At 40.1% G+C, this 27,378-nt stretch overlaps 1 protein-coding gene across 1 annotated transcript in view; it reads right to left on the reverse strand.

The window, feature by feature from the left end:
• Window positions 1-10,616, reverse strand: part of POLB (DNA polymerase beta) — a 29,881-nt gene extending 19,265 nt beyond the window's left edge. The window contains exons 1-5 of the mRNA XM_043563075.1: window positions 10,382-10,616; window positions 9,985-10,042; window positions 7,600-7,666; window positions 3,445-3,519; window positions 2,020-2,078 (exon numbers count right to left, since the gene is read on the reverse strand). Coding sequence (XP_043419010.1) covers window positions 2,020-2,078; window positions 3,445-3,519; window positions 7,600-7,666; window positions 9,985-10,042; window positions 10,382-10,442 — 320 coding nt within the window. The 5' untranslated portion in view covers window positions 10,443-10,616. The remainder of the gene's footprint in view (window positions 1-2,019; window positions 2,079-3,444; window positions 3,520-7,599; window positions 7,667-9,984; window positions 10,043-10,381) is intronic.
• Window positions 10,617-27,378: the final 16,762 nt, after the last annotated feature.

Consider the following 27,378-nt stretch of genomic DNA (forward strand, 5'->3'; position numbering starts at 1 on the left):
ACAAATTTTTAAAGTATCAGGTAAATGAATTAAAATACGGAAAAGTGACGAGTGGCTGGGTCCTACTTTAGATTGGGTAGCAAAGGAAGGTCTCTGAAATGGTATTTAAACTAAAATTTTATGACAAAGAGTATTTGTAGAGACACAGAAACAGATATTCATAGCAGAAAGGCAATATGGCACATAACAAGTAGAACTGAATTGGGAGTCCAGAAACATGGGTTCTAATTCTGACTTTGCCAGTTACCCCACTTGCAATATTCAGTGTTTTTCCCTAGAAAAAGAAGATAATAATAACACAGATGCTCTTTAGAACAACTTCTAACACTTTAGAAAGGCCCGAAGTCCCTGAGGAGTCATGTTCATTTTCAGTACTAAGTTTAAGAATTTAATATATTTTACAATAACTTTCATCAGAATGTGGCTATTTAAAGGAACAATCACATATCTAAAAGAATGCCTCATTCCATAAAGATGCGACTTAAGCAAAGCAGTGTAGCCTTAGTGGTTTTTGTTGTTTTTTTTTTTAATTTTTTTAACATTTATTCATTTTTGAAAGGCAGAGAGAGACAGAGCGCGAACAGGGGAGGGGCAGAGAGAGAGGGAGACACAGAAACAGTAGCAGGCTCCAGGCTCCGAGCTATCAGCACAGAGCCCGATGCGGGGCTCGAACTTATGGACTGCGAGATCATGACCTGAGCCGAAGTCGGCCACTTAACCGATGGAGCCACCCAGGCGCCCCTGTTTGTTTGTTTTTAAGATTTTAGTTTTTAGGGGAGCCTGGGTGACTCAGTTGGGTAAGCATCCAACTTCAGCTCAGGTCATGATCTCCCAGTTTGTGAGTTTGAGCCTTGCGTCAGGTTCTGTGCTGACAGCTCAGAGCCTGGAGCCTGCTTTGGATTCTGTGTCTCCCTCTCTCTGCTCCTCCCCTACTCATGCTCTGTCTCTCTCTCAAAAATAAATGTTAAACAAAAATTAAAACAAACAAACAAAAAGATCTTAGATTTTAAAGACTGGCATATCTTGACATTTGCAAAAATGTGGCTGGAACTACAGTGTATTATGCTAAGTGAAATAAGTCAGGCAGAGAAAGACAAATACCATATGATTTCACTTGTGGAATTCAAGAAACACAATATTAACATAGGGGAAGGGAAGGAAAAGTAAGATAAAAACAAAAAGGGAAGCAAACCATAAGAAACTCTTAAAGACAGAGAACAAACTAAGGGTTGCTGGAGGTGGGTGGGGAATGGGCTAAATGGGTGATGGACATTAAGGAGGGCACTTGGGATGAGTGCTGGGTGTTATATGTACGTGATGAATCACTGAGTTCTACTCCTGAAACCAATACTATACTTTGTTAACTAACTTGGATTTAAATAAATAAATAAATATTTTATTTTTTAAGTAATCTCTACACCCAATGTGGGGCTCAAACTCACACCTTGAGATGAAGAGTCACATGCTCCACCAAGTGAGCCAGCCAAGTGCCCCACAACCTTAATGTTTTAATGTTAATCTTTATGTTGTCAAGAAGTGTCAAAGAAGCCCCCTTTGGTGCTAACTCAAATTTTAAGATAGAGATTCCTTCATTAAAAAATGCTTGGATGCTTGTCCCAAATTTATAAGGTACTATGTTAGGTGCTATGGAAAAAAAGTTTAAATGCTTAAGATAAATATCATGCTCAGAGAGGCAAAAGAGGCATAATCTGGAGGGAGTGATAAGATGTACACAGAGCAAGTGTAGGTGGAGGTTAGAAGAAGGAGATTATATCTGACTGGGGAATCAAACTGGTTTTATGAAGGAGGTAACACTTGCCTTGGATGGACTTTGAAAGCAGAGGTAGTACCTGAAGAACCAGCCTCAGACATATAAGATATGGAAGAGTGAACTATATGGACAAAGACACAGAGATGGCAAGGTACAGGTTTTGAAGGGAAACAGAATATACTTATTCTGTCTTACATAAAAAATAAAACCAACCCTACTACTGTGTCTACTTAAAAAATACTTCTTACCCGATGCCACTAACTCGAGTCAGGAAATTGATAGATGAACTCGTATCATCCTGCCGAATCTTTAAGAAAAAAAAAAAAGTCTAATAATGATTTTGGAATGCTCTGAGGACTCAAATGATCTTATTGGAAACATACCAGTCTGCTAAGAGACCTGAGGAGCCATTTACATTTGTTTGTAAAACCATACAAAAGTATTCACAAATAACCTCAGTGGTTATAGATGAATAACAAAGCAAATGAAGATATTTCATCTCTCATTTATCCAATACTTTTAAAAGGCTTATTCATAAAAGACCATAAGTGGTATAGTTACTATCACCAGGGTGAAATAAAATCATAAAAATGCTTTAAAGAGCTTAAGAACAGAAATTCTAAAATATAACAATCTTTTATCAAAGTTTATAACCTACCTTCTGAATGATACGAGGAGCTAATTGTAATACAGCTGCTAACAGTCTCTTAAAGGACATATAGAAAGGGGCACCTGGGTGGCTCGGTTGGTTAAGTGTCCGACTTCAGCTCAGGTGATGATCTCACGAGTCATGATTTTGAGCCCTGCGTTGGGCTTTGTGCTGACAGCTCAGAGCCTGGAGCTTGCTTTGGATTCTGTGTCTTCCTCTCTCACTGCCCCTCCCCTGCTTGTGCTCTGTTTCTCTGTCTCTCTCTCAAAAATAAGTAAATATTAAAAATAAAAACATTTTTGTGAGAAAGAGAGAAACAGAACATGAGTGGGGGAGAAGTGAGAGGGAGAGAGGGAGACACAGAATCCAAAGCAAGCTCCAGGCTGAGCTGTCAGCACAGAGCCCAACGTGGGGCTCGAACTCACGAACTGCGAGATCATGACCTGAGCCAAAGTCAGATGCCCAAAGACAGCCACCCAGGCACCCCAAAAAACATATTTTTAAAAAATAAAGGACACATAAAATAAGTGAACAATTATTATTTTAGGGGAATGATATTCAAATTAAAAAAATAGACCACTTAAAGCCATAAACTCCACTCTTCTCTTTTTCTTCTCCATCTCACCAGGTGAATGACATCAGTCATCCTGCAATGATGCTATATGATAGTTGCCCTAAAGACAGACACTAGAGGGGCACCTGGTGGCTCAGTCCATTAAGTGTCCAAATCTTGATTTCAGCTCAGGTCATAATCTCACAAATAGTGAGACTGAGCCCTGCATTGGACTCTAATAGCATGGAGTGCTATTAGCACTAATATAGCACTAAATTAGCACTAATTAGCACTAAATATTAGTGCTAACATGCTAATAGCATGGAGTCTGCTTGGGATTTTCTCTCTCCCTCTCTCTCTGTCCCTCCCCCATTCGTGCTTGCTCTCCTTCTCTTGAAATAAAAAGAACACTAAAAAAAAAAAAAAAAAGCATACACTATAATCAAATAAGCAAACAAGTTAAAATTTTACCTTTTCCAGCTTACGCAATTTTCCAGTCGCTAAAAATTCATCAATCTTTTCAGCAATTTTTGTTCCTACACCAGGCTAATAGAAAATTAAAAATATAAAACTCATATAAATATAATGCTTACCAAATCACTCAAAGATAAAGTAAAAAATGGGAAATGAAAAAAATGATCATCACATGACCAGTAGGACACAGAAAATTGAGTCATGGTGAAAATATATTCTCCCAACAAAATCCTTAAATGACTGACAAAAGAGAAGCCCTAATAAAACAATTCTAAACGACTTATTTTTTAAATTAATTTTTGTTGTAGAAAAGAGAAATAGAATTGCAAAAAGAAAAATATTAAAATCACTTGCTAATTTCATCACCCTGAAAATTAAAATAAATTGTAATCTCATCACCTAACATCTGCTACATAGCCTTCTCTGCTTATATACATAAGCAGAGTTACATGTGCATATATGTGCATATATATATATATATATATATACATACACACACACACACACACACACACACAGTTTTCTTACAAAAACAGAATCATACTGCTTTGTATTTTCTTAACTTAAAAACAGATCATGAACAAATCTCCATATCAATATATAAATACAACATCAGTATCTTTAATGGCTGCATAGTATATCACTGTACGAATGTATCATAATTTACTTAACAAATACCCTACAGGTAAACATTTAGATAGTTCACAAACTTTGATATAACCATGTCATGAATTTCCTCTAGAGCAGAGGTTCTTAAGCTTTTATATACATTATCATCACCTTGGGGATGCGGTAAAACACAGAAAGCCAATCTCACCCTAGAGTTTCTGACTTAAAAGGTCGCATTTCTTTCTTCTCTTCCCTTCTCTCCCGTTCCCTTCTTTTTCTTTCTTTCTTTCTTTCTTTCTTTCTTTCTTTCTTTCTTTCTTTCTTTCTTTCTTTCTTTCTTTCTTTCTTTCTCTCTCTCTCTCTCTCTCTCTCTCTCTCTCTCTCCTTCCTTCCTTCCTTCCTTCCTTCCTTCTTTTTAAAGTAAACTCTACATCTAACGTGGGGCTTGAACTCACAACCCTGACACGCTCTACCAACTAAGTCAGCCAGCTCCCCCAGTAGGTTGCATTTCTAACAAGTTCCCAGGTAGTGATGCTGCTGCTGGTCTATGTACCACACTGAGAACCACTGCTCTAGAACTGTATAGTTCAACACGGTAGCCACCAGCCACATGAGACGATCTAAGTTTACATGATTAAAGTGAAAAAATACAATCCCTGAGTCACATTAGCCACACTTCAAGAGCTCACTAGCCAAATGCAGCTCATGGTTATTGTGATGGATAGCACTGCTCTAGAACATAAGCCCTATGAGAGCAGAGATCCTGTCTTTTTACTGCTTCACCTGAAGCACCAGGAGAATACGTGGCATACAGGTGCAGAACGAATGATGCTTATATACATCCATCTCTACTGGTTTCCTCAGGATAAATTCCTCAAAGTAAAATTGTTGGGACAAAGGAGATAGGCATTTTGCCAACATTCTGCCAAATTATCCTTCAGAAAAGCTGTAAATAACCAAGATTTCCATCATTAGTAACTGTATGTCTTTTTCCACATCTTTATCCATACTGTATATTATATTTGATAGTTTGATAACACCATACAGCATCTTGTTTTAATTTGCAACTCTGATTATTGGTCAAGTTGAACACTTTTTTCATGTTTTTTTCCTTTTTATTTTTTCCCTGTAAATAAGTTTTTATAGTAGTTACAGGTTCATGGCAAAAATGATCACTAAGTACGGAGTTCCCGCATACCCTCAGCCCCCACACACACATAGCCTCCACAACTATCAACATCCCCCACCACAACACTACCTTTATTATAACTGATGAACCTACATTGAAACATCATCATCAAAGCCCACAGTTTACATTAGTGCTCACTCTTGGTGGTATCGGTCCTTTTAAGTTAAATGTTCAAGTGCACAACATGTGTGCCAGTTATTTCCTATTGTCTCTTAGCCCTATGTATACCCTTCCATATTCTTGATTTATTTAATGCTTAATAAGTGTTCCAGGACTACTGAACACATATTCAAGTTCTGAAAACAGCAATTACCAGATAGAAATGAACAAGATTTAGGAAGCAGAACAGACTAGAAAATGGAAACTGCTCAGGTTTCTCATTTTCTTTATCAGAAGACACATACTGACCTGAAGCAATTTAAGCCTAGGCTATTTCCTATACCTAACATTAAGGATTAAGAGGCAAACACTCATTCTGGAAATATCAGACTTCTAGAATTATTGAGAAGCACTCATATGTGCCAAAGAGTAGGTTGGTGATTTTTAATATAATAGTGGAAAGGAATAATGATGTGATATTCATATTTTCTATCTAATGTTTATTTTTTGGAGAGAGCATGCACGTACACACGCATAAGTGGGGGAGGGAGAGAGAGACAGAATCTGAAGCAAGCTCCAGGCTCTGAGCTGTCAGCACAGAGCCTGACACAGGGCTTGAACTCACGAACCATGAGATCATGACCTGAGCTGAAGTCAGACACTTAACCAAATGAGCCACCCAGGTGCCCCTATGTGATTTTCATATTAAGTCCAGTCTCATGTAAAAGGAATTTTGGATACTTTTGTGGGTTTTTTTTTTTTTAGAGATATACCATAAGCTCAGATTTGGGATGAAGTGCATTAAAGCTTGTCAAAAGTTTGAATCTAATAAATGAGCAGGTAATTAACATAAAAAAGGAAAGTCAATAGTGATAAAAGGGGAACAGAATGGAAGCAGAAGTGGCTCCTGAGGTTAACACTGGGTCAGTTCACCAGGAAAGAAACTCAGAATTAAAGTCCAATGTATTTATAACTTCCTTGGCTAGTCTATTTGGGGAGGATATACTGAAGTTGAGAACTGTCTATTGGTACAAAAGATTTAAAACCTATACACCAGGACATGATTAGTATTGAGTAATTAATTCAAGATGAAGATGTGGCACATGATTAATGTGGATAATCTGTCACTCAATCATAAGATGTACAAGATTTATGGTAATTTCACGACTCTGAAAGGTGAAAATACGGGACAGTTATGGCTCATATATTGAAGGTTCTCATGAGAAAATTAAGGACAATCAAATATTGATAACTTAAATTCTAGAGGACTTTTGTGAACACAAATGGGTAAAGAATAACAAAAGAAGGTGATAACTGTCAGGACTTAGACCAATCAAAAGCCACGTCAGTTTGACATCTTTAACAAAAGATGAATTAAGATATGGTCCTCAATTTTCAGGAACTTAGAATCTTTTAGTGAGATTTAGATGAAAGAAAACAATCTATCAGGGGCGCCTGGGTGGCTCAGTCGGTTAAACGGCCGACATCAGCTAAGGTCATGATCTCGTGGTTTGTGGGTTCGAGCCCTGCGTCAGCTCTGTGCTGACAGCTCGAAGCCTGGAGCCTGCTTCAGAGTCTGTGTGTGTCTCTCTCTCTCTCTGCTCCTCCTCCACTCCTGCTCTGTCACTTTCTCTCAAAAAAATTAAATAAACATTAAAAAAAAAAAAAGAAAGAGAACAACATGTAGACTTTCCTAGTATATTCTTGGCAATACAAATATAAATTAGCAAGAGCCATGACCCTCTAGAAATTGTGATACACACAGTGACAGAGCATATAGGGCTTCAAGAAAATTAGACAAGAGGGCTAAATGCGTTAATATACTAAGGGGCTCAATTATGTGATTAGTAGGTAAGATCTCTTTGGGAACACCAACTCTCACTAACTCACATAAATTCTTATACCTGTTATCAGAAAAAGAGCTAGGGACAGACATGCCAATACGTTCTGTCACCACATTCTTGAGGACTAACCCTCAAGCTGAAATTCAGTGTGATTACATATGTATATGGCAGGGTATAGAAAAAAATTATAATTACATATATTTAAAGCAGAATTTCAATCTACACCCTCCACACTTTGACAATGAAACAGTATGACTGATATAGCATTAATATTATTCCAAGAAATCAGGAGCAGTGAAATCTGCGTATGTGGATCAAGGAAGCTTTGGAGAGGCAAATTTAATTTTCCAGTGGAACCCATCAAATTTGTACATGTGTGAACTCTACAATCAGCTTGCTCACTAAACTTACCAACTTCTTAGCTTCTGCTCCACTCTTTATTTTGTGTGGGTACTTTGCAATCACAGATGCTGCTTTTCTATAAGAGGAAAAAAAAAAAAAAGAAAAGAAAATCAGTTAGTTACAAATCCAAGGAGGTCTTAATTTTTCTTAAACTGGAACACATATACAAGCAAATATTTAGCTTAAACTTTATCATAATAACTAATTTTCCACATCTGTGTCAAACTTAAAAAACTCAGATGAAATGACAGACCACCTGCATATCTTTTAAAAGTATTTTGAAAATCCTCACATTTGAGGATAGCATAATTTTAACTGTATATGTGAAACTAGGGAGATTCAGCAGACCAGTAGTCTTTCCTTCTGGGGATAAGCTAGTTTTCAGCAATTGTTTGTAACTCTCATAAAAATGTGCCACCTGGTGGTATTTAGACTACTAGATACCAAAGGGGTTTATGGATGGTTATTTTTAAATTCATGGCCTAAAATTCCAACTGCATTCCGCCATGTCCTTATAGTTATATTCTTTTTTTCATTGCTCTCATCTCAGTTCTGCATAAAGCACTGACCTGTGATTCTTGCCCATCTCCACACACATCCAGCTCAATAATCTGGTGACACATTGGGCACACCCTGGGAGCTTACCGATGGTATCCTGTCTGTAATTTCAGTGCTAAATATAGTTTAGCAATGATGCTGATAAAAAAGCCAGAGTACATCTAAGTCTAAAGCATAAATACCAGGTAGTCTTTGCATCCTTGGTTTTTCATTCTGTTCTAACACATACAGACCTTTAGATTTGGATTTCAACCTCTATTAGCATGTAACTGATGATGAGTCTGGAAAGGTATGTTGAGGACAGTTTGTTGAGGGAACTGTTTCAGTAAGGACAAGTAGTACCAGACAACTGGCATTATGGAGCAAAGCCTGAAGGGAAAAAGAATTAATCCTGAAAGGCCTTCTGGAAGAATGGCAGGATCAGACAACTATTTTCAAAAGAATATATTGGCCACAATCAAGAGAAATGTATATCTGGGTAGGGAAATACATGCAGGCATCACCTGATTTTCCAGACTGATTTCCTCATTCCGACCATATTCCATAAGCAAACTGAACTACTGACTTCCTGGAAAATGTCATACTCCTCAGGTCTCAATACCTTGACACATATTGTTTCCTTTCTTAGACTATTCTTCCTTTCACTTATCCCTTGACAGGCTCCTTCAAAACTAAACATCTCCTCTCTGAAGCCTGGCGTGACATAAAATGTAGGGTTGAATATCTCTGATTTTTAGATCTTCAAATGTGTGGATGATAGAACAATTATATTTTTTTTGATAGAACAATTACTTTAAACAGGAAGTCATAAAAGATAAGGTAAGAAGCATAATCAGTTTTGAATTTTGAATGAATTTGGAATGAGGTTAATTTTGAAAGGGTGGAGATAAAGGTAATAGCAGCCTAAAAATCTGAAGAAAAGTCAATGAGATACAGATTTGGAGTCAATGACATAACCAGTATCCAAAGCCAAGAATGTTAAGACTGCCAGGGAAAGTATGAAAATGAGAAAAAAGGACAAAAGGCAGACCTCTGGGAACTCCTAGCATTGGAATACAGGAGGTGAAAGAACAGACAGGAGTGTCATCGCAGAATTCAAGGCTAAGACTTGAATGCAATGAGCTAATGGTGGATGCCAGTGAGAGTTCAATAAGGTGAGATGTAGGTGACAGCATTTTCAGAGGAATGGCAGGATGACAATTATACCACAGTGAGATAATGAATGACCAGGGCTGAGAAAATCCAGACAAGAAACAGATTATTCAAGAAGCTTAACTGTAAAGTGGAGGAAAGAGACAGGAGCTAGCTAGAGGGTAGAGGGAAGTTAAGAAGGCTGTTTTGTTTTTGCTTGTAAGAGCTGAGGGACTTAGGACATGTTTGTGAGCTAAGGGGCACAAGTAACTGCATGTGGGAATAATGGCTATGATAAGGGTCCTGGTAAGATGGACAGGATAGAATGGATCCAAGGATCGGCCAAACACCAACCAGATGAAAATCTGATTCCATGAATTTCATAGCACAGACCTCATACACTGTCTTTCATTATGGCTTAAAATCAAACTGCATTTTCAGCAATTCATATTTGATGATAGGAAAAACACACATCAGCTACACCTATTTTGCAATCAGATTGGGAACCGATTAGAAACGATCCTCCAGAGCTCTGCCCAAATTATCCCAGAAATATTGTAGTAAGGTACAACCACAGAGTCAATACCCTCAGTTGTTGCTTTTTTCTCCTCTTGCATATGATCCAAATATCCACTGGCCCCTCAGCCCTGTTAACTGCCACACATCCCAGGATGCATGCTACCAGAGAATGCTGCACCGTCCCACCTGTAAGCATTGTACTTGTGGATTGCCTGGTTCACGTTCTTCTCAAAGTTTGCGAGTTCTGCAAAGGCAACAAGAGGCTCGGGTCAACAAGAACCACGAGTAAACAAACGAAAACTGAGTTTTCCAGAAGGGGATGTAACAACTTCTTAAGGGACAGTGACCCTACGCTTCTACACGGGCCAGGCCAAAGACAGCCCAAACAGTGACACAGGAGTCCCCTGGAGGACTGACATTCAGCCACCAGCAATGGGCGCTGAAGGAAGATCCGTACGGAAGACTACCCGCTGCAAGGGGCCAGACCCATCTACAGGGCTGTGGGGACAGGAGAGAAGGACGGGAAGGCAGTGAGGTAGGAAGAAAGGAGAAGAAAGCCAGCGGCGCCTGGCGCGGCGCTAACCTGTGAGCATGTCCGTGATTCCCCCGTTCAGCGACTCCTGTGGCGCCTTCCGTTTGCTCATGGTGGCCTGCACCCGAGGACCGCAGAGTGCTCAAAGCCGCGGACTGGCCCCCTCTCCCAGCTTTAAGGAGGGGCCGGGACTTGGAGAGGGGGGCAGGACCAACCCAGCCCTGGCAAAGCCAGCGCGACCTACTGAACAATGGCTGCCTCTGACAGGGGGCGCGGTGCGCGGCGCGCGTGGTGACGTCACGCGCTGGGGCGGTGCCGGGGGCGGGACTCTCGCGGCTCTTGCTGGGTGCGAGAGAGACGGGAACCACCCGGTGCAGGAGACCTGAAAGAGAAAGCTGGGCGAGATGGTTGGTTTCGTAACGGGGTTTCCCTGGGAATACCTGGATTCTTAACAAGACAGTGTCTGTTTTCCCAGTACGTTTCTCTGGAATCCTCTCCCCAGAAGGGGAAAACTAAGGAGTCCGACTTTGTGAAGTCAACTCAGGTAGACGGGTGGGAGATAGCATACCGAGGATACTTTTGTGCACATATTGTATGTGCACAATAATAGTTATTGAATGCACGAGAATAAGAGGCAAACACTGCCATCATACTTACTTGTGAAAACTTTCAGTAAGAATATGGTACCAGTGCACTGCAGTGGAGTTCCGTACTAGAGAGCAGGCGGGAACCTAGAATAAAATACGCCGTATTATAGGGAAGCCTCCTATAGTAAACTTTTAACAGATATGCCCGCCAATGTCAGAGTGTTTTATTTCTTATTCCCCTGCCTTTTGCGGTAGGGGCTAAAGAGAAAACAGTAGGATGCGGAGAAGTGCTTAACCTAGATAATGAGCAATGAAAATGTCATTAAAACATATGACCTGGACACCTGGCTCAGTCGGTGGAACATGCTACTCTTGATCTTGGGGTTGTGGGTTGCCACTCTTGATCTTGAGATGGTGGGTTGGAGCACCAAGTTGGGTGTAGAGAGTACTTAAAAATAAAATCTTAATGGTGTAAGGGTTAAATTGTAGTGTAGGGCTAATGCTTAGCTTGAAAAATAACAGCTTTGTGTTGACACTGAAGGTTAAGAGATAACAGCCTTGCTTTGCTCTGGTAAACTATGCCTCATACCCTTGTAAATTAGGCTTCACCAATTAAGGAAACAAAAGTTCAAAGAAAAGAGCATCAGAGGCAGGGTCAAGGAGATCCAGTGGTTGCAACTTAGAGGCAGAAAGTCTAACGTAAACACCTCATTAGGCAACTGTTTCTAACTCACCTGGAACCTGTTTCTTTGTTCTGTTCCCAGGTGATGATAAAACGATGTGATCGGTTATAAAAACTCTGTACCCCGGCTGTTCGGGGCCGCACTCTTATCAAAAGTGTTGGTCCCGATCGGTAGGCCTTGCCTCTCATTGTAATAAACTTTGTTGTGACTGTCACTGGTGCCCGTAGCATTCTGTTTCAGGAGTCGTGTGGATGCAATAATGGGAGCCTGGGAGGCTCGGTTAAGCGCCAGACTTTGGTTCAGGACATAATCTCATGGTTTGTGAGTTAGAGCCCCACATAGGGCTCTCTGCTGTCATCGAGGAGCCCGCTTTGGTTCCTCTGTCCCTTCCCTGCTTGCATTGTCTCTTCCTCTCCCTCTGTCTCTCAAAAGTGAACATTAAAAAAAATAAATAAAATCTTAAAAAAAAAAAAAACAACCATGATGACCTGTATCTGAGAAATGTACAGTTCTGCTTGAAAAACGGATATGTGACATCAATATTTTCACAGGTGTTTCTCTTGGGTTCATACTGAACTGCCAATTCCAGGCAATTGCTTTGTACAAAGTAAATAAAATGAAAAGCTTATTACAAAATAATACATGGGTGCTGTAGAAATATTTGAAAATGTATAAATGGAGAAAAGAAAATTAAACAATTATCTCACCATCCAGCTTAACCATGATTAATTTTTTAGAACATACTTCTAGTATTATAATCTAGTCCTTTAAAAATTACCATTATTTCAGACACTCAGATCAATGGAATAGAATAGAGAACCCAGAAATGGACCCACAAACGTATGGCCAACTAATCTTTGACAAAGCAGGAAAGAATATCCAGTGGAATAAAGACAGTCTCTTCAGCAAGTGGTGCTGGGAAAACTGGACAGCAACATGCAGAAGAATGAACCTGGACCACTTTCTTACACCATATACAAAAATAAACTCAAAATGGATGAAAGACCTCAATGTAAGACAGGAAGCCATCAAAATCCTGGAGGAGAAAGCAGGCAAAACCCTCTTTGATCTTGCCCGCAGCAACTTCTTACTCACACGTCTCTCTCTGGAGGCAAGGGAAACAAAAGCAAAAATGAACTATTGGGACTTCATCAAAATAAAAAGCTTCTGGGGGCGCCTGGGTGGCGCAGTCGGTTAAGCGTCCGACTTCACCCAGGTCACGATCTCGCGGTCCGTGAGTTCGAGCCCCGCGTCGGGCTCTGGGCTGATGGCTCAGAGCCTGGAGCCTGTTTCCGATTCTGTGTCTCCCTCTCTCTCTGCCCCTCCTCCGTTCATGCTCTGTCTCTCTCTGTCCCAAAAATAAATAAACGTTGAAAAAAAATTAAAAAAAAATAATATTTTTTTTAAAAAGAAAAAAAAAAGAAAAAGAAATAAATAAAAAGCTTCTGCACAGTGAAGGAAACAATCAGCAAAACTAAAAGGCAACTGATAGAATGGGAGAAGATATTTGCAAATGATATATCAGATAAAGGGTTAGTATCCAAAACCTATAAATAACTTATCAAACTCAACACCCAAAAAACAAATAATCCAGTGAAGAAATGGGCAAAAGACATGAATAGACACTTCTCCAAAGAAGACATCCAGATGGCTAACTGACACATGAGAAAATGCTCAACATCACTCATCATCAGGGAAATACAAATTAAAAACACAATGAGGTACCACCTTACACCTGTCAGAATGGCTACCATTAACAACTCAGGCAACAACAGATGTTGGCAAGGATGCAGAGAAAGAGCATCTCTTTTGCATTGTTGGAAGGAACGCAAGCTGGTGCAGCCACTCTGGAAAACAGTATGGAGGTTCCTCAAAAAACTAAAAATAGGGGCACCTGGGTGGCTCAGTCAGTTAAGCGTCCGATTTCAGCTTAGGTCACAATCTCACGGACCATGAGTTTGAGCCCCGCGTCAGGCTCTGGGCTGATGGCTCAGAGCCTGGAGCCTGCTTCTGGTTCTGTGTCTCCCTCTGTCTCTGCCCCTCCCCCATTCATGCTCTTTCTCTCTCTGTCTCAAAAATAAATAAACGTTAAAAAAATTAAAAAAAAATAAAAAACTAAAAATAGAACTACCCTACAACCCAGCAATTGCACTACTAGGCATTTATCCAAGGGATACAGGTGTGCTGTTTCAAAGGGACACATGCACCCCTATGTTTATAGCAGCACTATCCACAATAGCCAAAGTATGGAAAGAGCCCAAATGTCCATCAATGGATGAATGGATAAAGAAGATGTGGTATATATATATATACAATGAAGTATTACTCAGCAATCAAAAAGAATGAAATCTTGCCATTTGCAACTATGTGGATGGAACTGGAGGGTATTATGCCAAGTGAAAATAGTAAGAGAAAGACAAAAATCATATGACTTCACTCATATGAGGACTTTAAGAGACAAACTTAAAGTGGGAGGGGGGAATGGGCTAAATGGGTAAGGGGTATTAAGGAATCTACTCCTGAAATCATTGCTTCACTATATGCTAACGAATTTGGATGTAAATTTTAAAAAATAAAAAATAAAGTTAAAAAAATTACCATTATTTTTAAATTATTTTTTAATGTTTATTTTTGAGAGAGAGAGAGAGAGAGAGAGAGAGAGCAAGTGGGGTAGGAACAGAGAGAGAGAGGGAGACACAGAATCCGAAGCAGGCTCCAGGCTCTGAGCCATCAGCACAGAGCCTGATGTGGGACTCGAACTCACAAACCTCAAGATCATGACCTGAGCTGAAGTCAGAGGCTTACCCAACTGAACCACTCAGGTGCCCCACCATTATTTTTTAGTAATGGAATAATGCTTTAGATACAAGTAATTTCCTTGATTAGCAAGGTTGTGGTTGTTTGTTTCTTCATAATATTTGTGTATATCTTAAATTATCCTTATTGGATATTTGTGTTTCTTTTATGAATTTCCTATCTATATATCCTTTGTTCACTTTTTTATTGGGATAGTTGTCCATTATTAATTTGTTAGCTCTTTTATATATATATTAATCTTTTTGTATATTATATTTGTATGTTATTTGTAAATGTTTGTGTTTTCCCAACTTGTCCCTTGCCTTTTTTTTTAAGTTTATTTATTTATTTTGAGAAAGAGAGAGTGCATGAGTAGGAGAGAGGCAGAGAGAGAGGGAGAGAGAATTTCAAGCAGGCTCCACACTGTCAGTGCAGAGCCTGATTCAAGGCTCCAACTCCCAGATGGTGAGATCATGACCTAAGCCAAAATCAAGAGTGGATGCTTAACTGACTGAGCCACCCAGGTGCCCCTCTCTCTTCCCTTTATAACATAACTTCTTTTTTTTTTTAATTTATTTTATTTTATTTTTTATTTTTTTTTATGAAATTTATTGACAAATTGGTTTCCATACAACACCCAGTGCTCATCCCAAAAGGTGCCCTCCTCAATACCCATCACCCACCCTCTCCTCCCTCCCACCCCCCATCAACCCTCAGTTTGTTCTCAGTTTTTAACAGTCTCTTATGCTATGGCTCTCTCCCACGCTAACCTCTTTTTTTTTTTTTCTTCCCCTCCCCCATGGGTTCCTGTTAAGTTTCTCAGGATCCACATAAGAGTGAAACCATATGGTATCTGTCTTTCTCTGTATGGCTTATTTCACTTAGCATCACACTCTCCAGTTCCATCCACGTTGCTACAAAAGGCCATATTTCATTTTTTCTCATTGCCACGTAATATTCCATTGTGTATATAAACCACAATTTCTTTATCCATTCATCAGTTGATGGACATTTAGGCTCTTTCCATAATTTGGCTATTGTTGAGAGTGCTGCTATGAACATTGGGGTGCAAGTGGCCCTATGCATCAGTACTCCTGTATCCCTTGGATAAATTCCTAGCAGTGCTATTGCTGGGTCATAGGGTAGGTCTATTTTTAATTTTCTGAGGAACCTCCACACTGCTTTCCAGAGCGGCTGCACCAATTTGCATTCCCACCAACAGTGCAAGAGGGTTCCCATTTCTCCACATCCTCGCCAGCATCTATAGTCTCCTGATTTGTTCATTTTGGCCACTCTGACTGGCATGAGGTGATACCTGAGTGTGGTTTTGATTTGTATTTCCCTGATAAGGAGCGACGCTGAACATCTTTTCATGTGCCTGTTGGCCATCCGGATGTCTTCTTTAGAGAAGTGTCTATTCATGTTTTCTGCCCATTTCTTCACTGGGTTATTTGTTTTTCGGGTGTGGAGTTTGGTGAGCTCTTTATAGATTTTGGATACTAGCCCTTTGTCCGATATGTCATTTGCGAATATCTTTTCCCATTCCGTTGGTTGCCTTTTAGTTTTGTTGGTTGTTTCCTTTGCTGTGCAGAAGCTTTTTATCTTCGTAAGGTCCCAGTAATTCACTTTTGCTTTTAATTCCCTTGCCTTTGGGGATGTGTCGAGTAAGAGATTGCTACGGCTGAGGTCAGAGAGGTCTTTTCCTGCTTTCTCCTCTAAGGTTTTGATGGTTTCCTGTCTCACATTTAGGTCCTTTATCCATTTGGAGTTTATTTTCGTGAATGGTGTGAGAAAGTGGTCTAGTTTCAACCTTCTGCATGTTGCTGTCCAGTTCTCCCAGCACCATTTGTTAAAGAGGCTGTCTTTTTTCCATTGGATGTTCTTTCCTGCTTTGTCAAAGATGAGTTGGCCATACGTTTGTGGGTCTAGTTCTGGGGTTTCTATTCTATTCCATTGGTCTATGTGTCTGTTTTTGTGCCATATAACATAACTTCTTAACACCTTGATTACCACCTTCATTTAGATATATGAGTCATCTTAGTATTTTTCTCTGTTCAGCTTTTTTCCCATCCAGTTCCTTCCTATTCCAGGCTATATTCATATTATTTTGTTCTGAAAAATGATCATCCCTCATTAAATAAAAAAGTTTTTATTCGACTTTGAATAATGACAGTTGCAACTTTAGGGAACTGTGGGATCATTTTTTATGTAAGTATTACGAGCATTTTACAGGAGTATTATACCATTTTTATATGAGTATAAAATACTCATTTTATACGAGGATTATACTTTTTAAGAATCAATGCCAGAGAATCCAAGGAAAGTGGTCATCTCTCCTCATCTTCTTGGACCATTTGATCTACTTTGTAACATTTGATCTACTTTGACTACTCTCTTCTTGAAATGATTTGTTTTAGATTGGCTTCTGAGACAGCACATGCCTTGGGTGTTCCTTCTTCCTTCATAGCCACTCCTTCTCAAGTTTTTGTTCTGCTTTTTTGTTCTTATTCCCAGTTCCTCCTCCACTCTCCAGCCTTTATAGGAAAGTGCCTCAGGCCTTTCTCCTCTAACCAGCTTTTCCACTTTGTCCAGTCTCACCTTTTAAAATGCCATGCCAGCTCAAAGACTCCTAAATTGATATTTCTAGCCCTGACCTCTCTCTTGAGTTCCAGTCTCATATATCAAACTTCCAGCTGGATGTCTCTAGTTATTCATAATAAGCATCTCACAAATACATGTCTTAAAGAACTCTTGAATTTTTGCTCCACTAACTTCTTAACTTTTCCCCAGTTTACTTAATGACATTTTAATCCACCCTGCCATCAGGCAAAACCCTAGGAACCATTCTTAATGGCTCTTTTCATATCCCACATCCAGTCTGTCAAGTCTTGCCTGTTCTGTCTCCAGAATATGTGCTCTGAATTGGATGGCCACTCACCACCTCTACTGCCACTACTCTAATCCAGTCTACCACGATCTGCCTCCCCGATTGCTGCCATAGTCTCCAGAGTGGGCTTCCTTGTTTTGCTCTTATCCCCTGAAGGCCATTCTCCAAATAGGACAAAGGTAGGGGCACCTGGGTGGCTCAGTTGGTTAAGCATCTAACTTCAACTCAGGTCATGATCTCACGGTTCTTGAGTTCAAGCCCTGTGCCAGGCTCTGAGCTGGAGCCTAGTTCAGATTCTGCGTCTTGATCTCTCTCTACCTCTTGCCCACTCATGCTCCGTCTCTCTCTCTCAAAAATAAACATTAAAAATTTTTTTTAAAAAGGACAAAAGTAGTCTTTTGAAAATGTATATCAGTATATGTTATTCATTTGCTTAAATACCCTCTCATTGCACTTAGAATAAATTCCAAATTCCTTCCCAGGGCCTGCAAGGTCTAATGTGATCTACCTCCTTTCAACTCTTTTACTCCAGTTCTTGCCACTTTTCCCTTTGTTAGTGCACACATGTCGTTATGTAGCACACACATGTACCTGCTTCAGGGTTCTTTTCTCATTGTTCAGGGCTTTGCCTGGCTGCCTTCACATCGTTCCAGTCTCAGCCGGGTAGTCACATCGCTGTCACATTCCTGAGCAACAACACCCACACCCTATTACTGCGGAATTACTCCACTCCATGAAAATGATTGGAAACTTACACATGTATTATTTGCCTACTTCCTACTCCCTGCTCTATTTTTTCCTCCCCTAATGTGAATTGTAAGCTCCATCACAGTAGGACTTAATTTTTGTTTGCCGCAGAGTAGGTAATAAATATGTACTGAATGAACATCCTAAATTGCAATTTTGCTTAAATGTCAAATATTTTAAATTACAGAAGAGATTGACACATCATGATGTAGGGGGACTGAGGGGTTTCCTGGGATGCAGAATTTTCAGGGCTCAAACCGAGAAAGTTCTGAACTAACTGAAACAAGTTGATTACACTGACATGTTACCCTTAGATATGTCACTAACAAAACCGAATTTGGAAAAAAACACTGAGCATTGTTTAAGGGCCCCTAACTGGATAACTTTTTTTCTAAGTAAACTTTTATTGAATCAGATTCAGCATAGTAGGGGAAAAGGAGTAAGAGGGATTAAAAGATTAAAAGCCATATAACTTGTGAAAACTGCAAAGATTCACACAATTTCAAAGGAGTGAGCCAAAGTTGGTTGGGAGTGATAGAGTAAATCAAATGATAGAAGTCCTCAAATTTCCACACAGAAATAACGTTTTGGCTTTTACAAAACAAAAACAAAAACAAAAACAAAAACAAAAACAAAAAACCAACTCAAAAAACCCCAACATTCTCTACCTTAGAAGTTACAAGTCTGGGAAAATGAGAAGAACTCCCTTGACTGATGATATTTTGGAAATATGAACTGTCAGTTTTCTCTTCCCTTCTACCCATCCCAAGCAAATACTTTTACTTGTTTCATTTCCTCAGCATAAGGAAGAGACAGAACTGAAAGCCCCTAGTCTCTCATTTCAGGATTCCAAAAACCTAAACCCTTTAAAGAGATAGTGCTAAGCACTTCTGACGAAATATGCATGAGCTAGAAAGTGCTCATTCATGCAACATACCTTTATTGAACACCTGTCAAGTGCCAAGCCCTGCTTTGGGTGCTGTGTATATAGCAACCAACAGACCAAGTCCCATCTTGTGGAGCTTTTTAATGGGGGTGTGGAGGGACAAATAAATACATTAGGTGGTGATAGTGGCATAAAAACAGATAAGTCAAGATAACAAAGTTACACAGGGAAGTCCTTGGGTGGTGGGGTAAGAGATGGGTACCAGTATAGAGAGGATGTCCTATAAAGGCCTCTGATAAGGCTACATTATGAACAGAAATGTAAAGGAAAAGGAAAGGAGCCATGAGGGTATCTGGGAGAGAAAGTGATCCAGGCAGAGGGAAAAGCAGTTGTAGACTCTAAGGCTGAAACTAAAAAGTTCTAGGCAAGTTGATACAAAGTATGTGACCATTTTAACATATGCTGATACCAACAAAACCTAATTTGAAATGAAACCTTTTTCTTTCATTAAGGATAAGCAATGAAGATAGTGTGGGTGGTACAGTGTGAGCAAAGATAAGAGTGACAGATGATGGTACCAGAGGAGCGTGCAGCATGTGCAGGGGACAGAGAAGTGGCCAGAGTAGTGGTAGCAAAGTAAAAGTAGAAAGTGAGGTCAGAGTAGCAGCAGGGAGCAGGGGCCAGATCATCGGCCATCGTAAGAAATTTGGATTTTACTCCAAGTGAGGTGGGAACCTTTGGAGTTGGGTTTTAAGCACAGGAGTGATTTGATCTGGCATAGATTTTAAAAGACTTATCCTGGAAGATTAGGAGAGGAAGCACATGACACAAGCAGGGAGACTGATTAGGAAGCTAAGGCAATAATCCAGGCAAGAGGTGATGGCAGTTTGGGCCGGAGTAATGCTGAAGGAAATGGTAAGTATTCAGGTTCTGGATATATTCCAAAAGTTGAACCAACAGGATTCATTGGATGAATTAGATGTAGGGTGTGAAAAAACAGAGTAGTTGGGGTGAATCCATGGTTATTCAACTGAGTAACTGGAAGAATGGGGCTGTCATTTAAGAAGATTAGGAAGACAGTGAAGAACAAGTCTGGGAGGGAAAAATCAGGAGTTGACTTTTGGAAGTGAAATGTATATCCAGCTGACAGTGCTGAAGAGGCAGTTGGATACATTCATTATCTTGAGGTTCAGGAGAGGGGTCTGAGCTGGAGGTGTAATTTTGAAACCATCAGCATCTGTATGATATTTAAAACCATGAAGCAGGATTCAATTACTTTGGGAATAAGAGATTAGAGAAGAGAACTGTTAATGTGTGTGTGTTGGTGGGAGGGGTCGGATACTAGTTTAGAGGTCAGGAAGATGTCCCAGAATTAGTCAAGAAACAGGAAGAGCCACCAGTGAGGATGAACGGGATTCGATTAGGTAAGGCATGTAAAAAACTCTTCCCAAAGGAGAAACAATGTGGTATATATCAGGAAAATAGAGTACTGCACAGAAGTTGGTGGAGTGTGAGGTTAGAAATCAAGACGAGTGTCAATGTGTGCCAGCCTGTGGAGACTAGACATTAGTCTTTGGGTGCTGTAGAGTCACAGAAGGTTTCAAGTAGCATTTTCCAATTTTTATTCTAACAGCACTATAGAGGATGAATTTTTGATAAGTGGGAGATGTTAGAAAGCAGGGAGACTATTTAAGAACCTAAGGCAGGAGACAGAGAGGAAAATGTTTTTAAACTTAAGAGGTGAAAAACAGGTGGGTCCTGGATGAGAGGAGTGAGGAATAGTCTAGGACAATCACTAATCTCTGCCTTATAGGACTTAGTAGGTGACAGTGTCATTACCTGAAATAAAAAATATACAAGTAACAGGTTTGGGGGTGGGGGGTGGGGGAGAATAAATTCAGTATTTTTGAAGTATTTAGGTATGTTTACCACAGGTAAATGTACAAATTTGAAGTTTGGGGATAAAAATGTAGCCATCAACATAAAGATGATAGGTAAGACCATGAACATCAACCATTGAAAAAGTCAAGATTTACCTTCAAGTGCATAGAACACACATTCTGAGTGTCCATGAGAAAAGTATAGGCCCATTTCAAATATAAAAATAAATATAGAAATCTCAAAATATTAAGTAACTGAATTTAACGTTTATGGGACAGAGAGAGACAGAACATGAACGGGGGAAGGGAAGAGAGAGGGAGACACAGAATCGGAAACAGGCTCCAGGCTCCGAGCCATAGGCCCAGAGCCCGACGCGGGGCTCGAACTCACGGACCGCAAGATCGTGACCTGGCTGAAGTCGGACGCTTAACCGACTGCGCCACCCAGGCGCCCCCTAAGTAACTGAATTTAAAAACAATTATAGAGCAGTGAAACTATTCTGTATGATACTATAATGGTGGATACATGTCATTATACATTTGTCCAAGCCCATAGAATGTACATCACCAAGGGTGAAGTCTAACGTAAACTATGGACTCTAGATGATAATGAAGTGTCAATGTAGGTTTATCAATTGTAACAAATGTTATCACTCTAGTAGGGAATTCCATGGTGGGGGAGGCAGTGCACGTGTGAGTGCAAAGTGTATATGGGACATTTCTGTACCTTCAACTCAATTTTGCTGTAAACCTAAAACTGGTTAAAAAAAAATAAAGTCTATTGGGGTGTCTGGGTGGTTCAGTCGATTGGGCATCCAACTTCGGCTGAGGTCATGATCTCACAGGTTGTGAGTTTGAGCTCTGCATTGGGCTTTGTGCTGACAGCTCAGAGCCTGGAGCCTGCTTTGGATTCTGTGTCTCCCTCTCTCTCTGCCCCTCTCCTGCTAGTGATCTGTCTCTCTTTTCTCTAAAAAATAAACATTAAAAAAAATCTATTTAAAAAATTGTGGGCAAATAGAGTTTATTCTACCAATGCAAGATCAGTTTAACCTCAGAAAAATCTAACAATATTTTTTTTTTAACAGATTCCTCACAGTAACAAGTGAGAGGAAAAAGTACACCACATGATTATCTCAATATACAGACAAAAAGCACTTGATAAAGTTCAAGCCAATTTGTGATTTTATTTTATTTATTTTGTTAAAGTAGTCTCTACACCCAACATGGGGCTTGAACTCATGACCCAGAGATCAAGAGTCACATGCTCTTCTGACTGACCCAGTCAGGTGCCCCTCAATTTGTGACTTTAAAAGGACTCAGAAAACTGGAATAGTAGAAAATATCCTTAACTTGATAAAGATTCTGCCAGAAGCCCACAGTAAACATAATTGTTGACAGAGAAACTTTAGTCTCAAAAGAGGGCAAGGATGTCCACTCTCATCACAATTGTGCAAACAGTAAAGGTATTAGTACTAGAAAAAACAAAACCATAATTATGTGCAGCTAAGCATAATTCTTAAACAGAATAAAGCAATAGAATTAAGATAAACTGTTGAAACTAATAAAAGTTCAGTAAGATTCCCAGATACATGGTTGACTTACAAACATTAATTCTCTGTTGGCAACAACAAAAAAGAAATTGTAGAAATAAAACATATTGAAAAATGACTTAAGTGACAATATATGAAATTCAAGGAGCCAAAACTAATCTATGGTGACAGAGGTCAAAATACTTGTCCTCTTTGATGATAAGGGTAATTGGCTGGGAGGGAAGATCCAAAAGGTATAAGTAAATGACATGAGCTGGTGTCTCAGACCCCTCAACACTGTCTGATGTTGCTTTGTTTCCTCTCTCTAAAGCCATGTCTGTGGCATGTTAAGGATATGCATTATGGCAGGTTGACTAAAGAAGAGAAACTGTTGCCTGGTTTACAGGTGGCTCTACATGACATGCTAGTGCCACCTGAAAGTAAATAGCTGCAGTAACACAGCTCCACTCAGGGGTAGCACTGAAGCACGGTAGTGAAGGAGAGTCCTCTTGGTGTGCAGAATTTTGAACCATACAGTGTTTGTCCACTTTGTCTGGAATAAGAGATGGCCAGATTCATGAACTGTTTCTGATGGATTGGCTGAATGCTCAAGGACTTGCAGAGGACAGTATTCAAAGATTGCTGGAGAAGAGACATGTGGATAAACCTCTCAGAATGGACATAGACTGAAGATATTTGTGTCTCATGTGAATGCTTACCAAAGGACATCCACTGTACAGGAGGCTCCTGATAATAAGGCTGGCAAAATTACATGGTGAGTGGATGCCAGGCTTTTTGCCCCATCATCCCATTGTTTACTCAATAGGCCATGAACACAGTAGCCATGGTGACAGGGATGGAGGCTATGCATCCATTACAAGTTCAACAATGTATACTTCCTCTACCTGCCAACAGTGACTAACACTATCCCCCAATCTGACACAATTGCCCAGGAAACAAGGCAGCCAAATAAGGGTAGTTTGATTATATTGGAAGGAGCAGATGTTTATCCTTATCATTTCCTGCTGGAATACATACATATTTGGGACATGGATTTGCCTTCTCTGTCTGCTTCTGCTTGCACCACCATCTGTGGGCTCACAGAACTGCAATCCCTAAAGCATTCTGATCAAAGAACTCATTTCATAGCAAAGGAAGTGCAGCCACATACCCTATCATCCAGAAGTGGCTGGGATAACTAAAATTGGAATAGCTTAATGAAGACATGGTTACAGTATCAGTTGGCACACAACATCCCAAAAAGATGGGGTTCTGTCTTACAGGATGCAGTCTCTACATTGAATCAGAAATCATTATATGATGCTATCTCCCCATAGTGATAATACATAGGTCTGGGACTCAAAGGATAAAAGTAGGGGGGTGCCTAGGTGGCTCAGTTGGTTAAGCATCTGACTTCGACTCAGGTCATGATCTTAGACTTCATGGGTTCGAGCCTTGCATCAGGCTCTGTGCTGACAGCTCAGAGTCTGGAGCCTGCTTCAGATTCTGTGTGTGTGTGTGTGTGTCTCTCTCTGCCCCTCCCTTGCCCCCCTCCCCTGCTCTCTCTCAAAAAATAAACATTAAAAAAAGGGGGTGACAGTAAGAGTGACTTCTCTCACTACAAATACAAACCCCACTTGCAAAATTTTGGCTTCCCACACTGGCAATCTTGAGCTTTGCTTGTCTGGAGGTCTTAGTGATCAAGGGATGCAGGGTGGAGGGTGGATACTTCAACCAGTAGCACCACAATGATTCCATTGAATTGGGACAGGAAGTTGCCACCGGGCCATTTTGGGTTCCTATGCCACTGAGCCAAAAGGCCAAAAAAGAGTTTACTACTGATTAGAAAGATTGACCTTGATTGCCAAGGAGAAACTGAGTTTCTGCTACACAATCAGGGCAATGAGGGCTACGCCTGAAACCAGGGGGTTTTCTGGGGCTTCGCTTGGCATATTCATGTGCAATCGTTAAGATTAATGCAAAATTATAGCAAAAACAAAAAAAGTCTGTACAATTTTGGACTTGGATCCTTTAGGGATGAAAATTTATATCACTACACCTGAAAAAGAATCCTGACTAGCTGAGCCTGTGGCTGACGGCAGGGGACATATGGATGGGTAGTGGGAAGATAAACCTGTAGCTATCACTTACAGGCGCATGGGAGACACAGATCACTTACAGAAACAAGGACGGCAGTGACTTTGTGTATTTTCTTTCCGTTTATTATATATGTGCTTATTTCCATATGCTGTCCATTTTCTTCTCTCCCCTCCTTCCCAATGCTATTTCATATGCAGGTTGTTGAAGATAAACTTTACAACTTAGTGTGACTGAATCTAGGGAGTAGTTCATATGGCTAGTGATGGATACAGTGACTGTTGGGCTTGTGCACCTTTTGAGTGGGGGAGAAAAGGGGAGACATTTTCATTTCTATGAAGGGTAGCTGTATCTTGTTGGGTGGAAACAGAGTTGCTTAGTTGCTGCATGGAAGTTTAAATGTATGGAGAAGGATGCATACGGAAGCTGAGTAGTCACAGGGGTGGACTGTGCTGATTACCAATCTATTGCCTCTTAATTCCAAATCCATCCTTCATTGTCTTTTTTTTTTTTTTTTTTGATACTGGAACATCTCTCCCTTGCCACCTGGCACAATTTTAAACTTTGCCACAGGGAACACTGGAAGGGCACTGGTGGGATCCTATGGGCAGCTCCTAAAGTGTGTGGAACCAGCAGGAAGATTCCCCTGGCACCCTACAGGTGCTGTGCTGCTCCCGTTGGCAGTTTCTCAGTGAGTTGTGGGGTGCAGTTCCTCCCAATGGACAGCTGCCCCCGAACCCTACGCTGTGCCAGAGAGCAGTTTCCTAAGTCTGCCAACTCGGGGCCTCTGGAAACTTCTCCATCATGCAGTGGCAGGCCACGGCCACACCCTCTCTGATGATGTCTGGCTTTCAGCCTCGGGGGTGGGGTGGGACTTCTGTAGCCATTGGGGTAGTGGCTATTCTTTTCTAGCTATTCCTGCATTCTTAGTTTTCTTTACCCGTTAGAAGCCAATTCCCTGTTAAATGAAACTTTCCTTGTTAAAATTGCTGTGTAGTTTCATTCCCTTGACTGGATCCTGAATGAAAGAATTATGAAAGTGGTATTGTAGTTATGTTGAAATCACAACAAGAAAAGGGCTAAGCTTTTAGAGGTACATACTGAAATCCATATGGGTGAAATGTTACGATGGCTGAGATTTTCTTCATTCATAAAACAGCTGGTGAGGAAATAAAATGATTGACCATGCATGGATAAATTTGAATCTGGGTGATTAGAATATAGAACTTTACTACATGATTTTGTCTGTATTTGTATATTTGTCAAATCTCCATAATAAATAAGTTTTTAAAAACCTCTGAACATCCTGACGTTAGTGCACAGGAATTTGTGCAGGAGCACAACACCCCATGGGGGCCATCATTCCAACAAACCGGGAGGCAGTGAGACTTCTGCCCACTCCTACAGCCCCTCCAGGATGAAGAGTCACTTTTGGGAGACCTCTTGGCCTCCCAAGGTCAGATTTAATTTAACCTTATTAAACCGCTCCATGCCTCTGTTTCCTCATGGACGAAATGAAGATAATGATAGCACTTACTTCATCAGGATTGTGAGGACTATAGAAGACTATATATATTTTTTTAACAATCTTAAACCCACTAAATTGTAAGAAAGGCCATAATTTTATGTACCGCTAAGAAAAAAATGCTATCAATTAAACTATGGCACAATGTCTTAACTATAATCCTGGATGAGAAATGGATTAGTCACACACAAAGCCTCTTGTTGCTTTGAATTTTTCCAGCTATTCTGAGGGATTTGGCAATTTCTCTTGCGTTCAGTGACATCGCTGGACACGTGATAAGCAGTCCTTTTGCTCGTATTTCAGTGACAAATAGACAGCCTCACCTACCCATAGGTATATTCTTGTCTTAGAACCCCTAAGATTGTGGCTGTCACTTTGAAACGAATTATGGTCATATCTCCTCAAGAAGTATTCATTTGACCATGTCAGATTTATGCTCACTGCTGTTTTTATGCCTTTCTGGGTACACGGTAAATTTCTCAAATCAAACCAAAAGGGAAATCTTTCTGAAGAGATTTTAAAAGGCAATTCAATTCCACATGGGTGATACCAAAGGGATACAGCTCTGCAGAGACAGCTAGGACCAAGTTCCCACAAGTAAATGACAACAGACACAACTGCCACCTGACCCCCTTTATCTGTGACACGCCACACATTCAAAGACATATCCCACTGAGAAAAAATGTGCTTTTTAGAGTTGATGAAACGCGTATTTCAAGTAAAGTTATTTCATTGCCTGGCAGATACTAGCCAATCCATAAATGCTGGTTCTGTTCCAAATGCAGCTTTTAAAGACCGTGTTTTTCTTCTAAAACTGCTCTGTCTGATACAGGAGCCACTTGTCACATGTGGCCATGAACATTTAAAATGAAATCCAATAAAAAGTATAAAGTAAAAATTCAGTTCCTTAGTTGTGCTCACCACTCACGTGTCATTAGTAGCTACCTACCTACTGGCCGTTGAAGATGAGAACATTTTCATCATCACACAACGTTCTACTGAACAACACTTTTCTAGGAAATTCCATCAATGGGGACATCAAATTATGTGCCATAATAGCTTTGTTTTCAAAATTTTTTAATTTCACGTAAATTGGAGTCAAGATCATGAAGGGAAAAGGAGTTGCTACCTTATATTTATTAATTAGAATGGGTCCAGAAGCAAAGGATAGAGATAAAACCAGCACTCCGCTGACTAGCAAATAGAGTATTGTCAATTTGTACTAAGCACTTATATACATAGAATATGTTACTAAATGTTCATATCACTCACATTCCCCACACTCTTTCCATTTCCACCAGTACCTTCTATTCGTGCTATTTACCTTTAATATAATTATTGATGTGTTAAGGCTTAAATATGCCATTTAATTTTTTGTTTCCTGCTTATTCTTGGTGCTTTGTCTGTTTTCTTTTTCCTGCTTTCCTTAAC

The sequence above is a fragment of the Prionailurus bengalensis genome, chromosome B1 (genome assembly GCF_016509475.1).
Source record: "Prionailurus bengalensis isolate Pbe53 chromosome B1, Fcat_Pben_1.1_paternal_pri, whole genome shotgun sequence".
Taxonomy (NCBI): domain Eukaryota; kingdom Metazoa; phylum Chordata; class Mammalia; order Carnivora; family Felidae; genus Prionailurus; species Prionailurus bengalensis.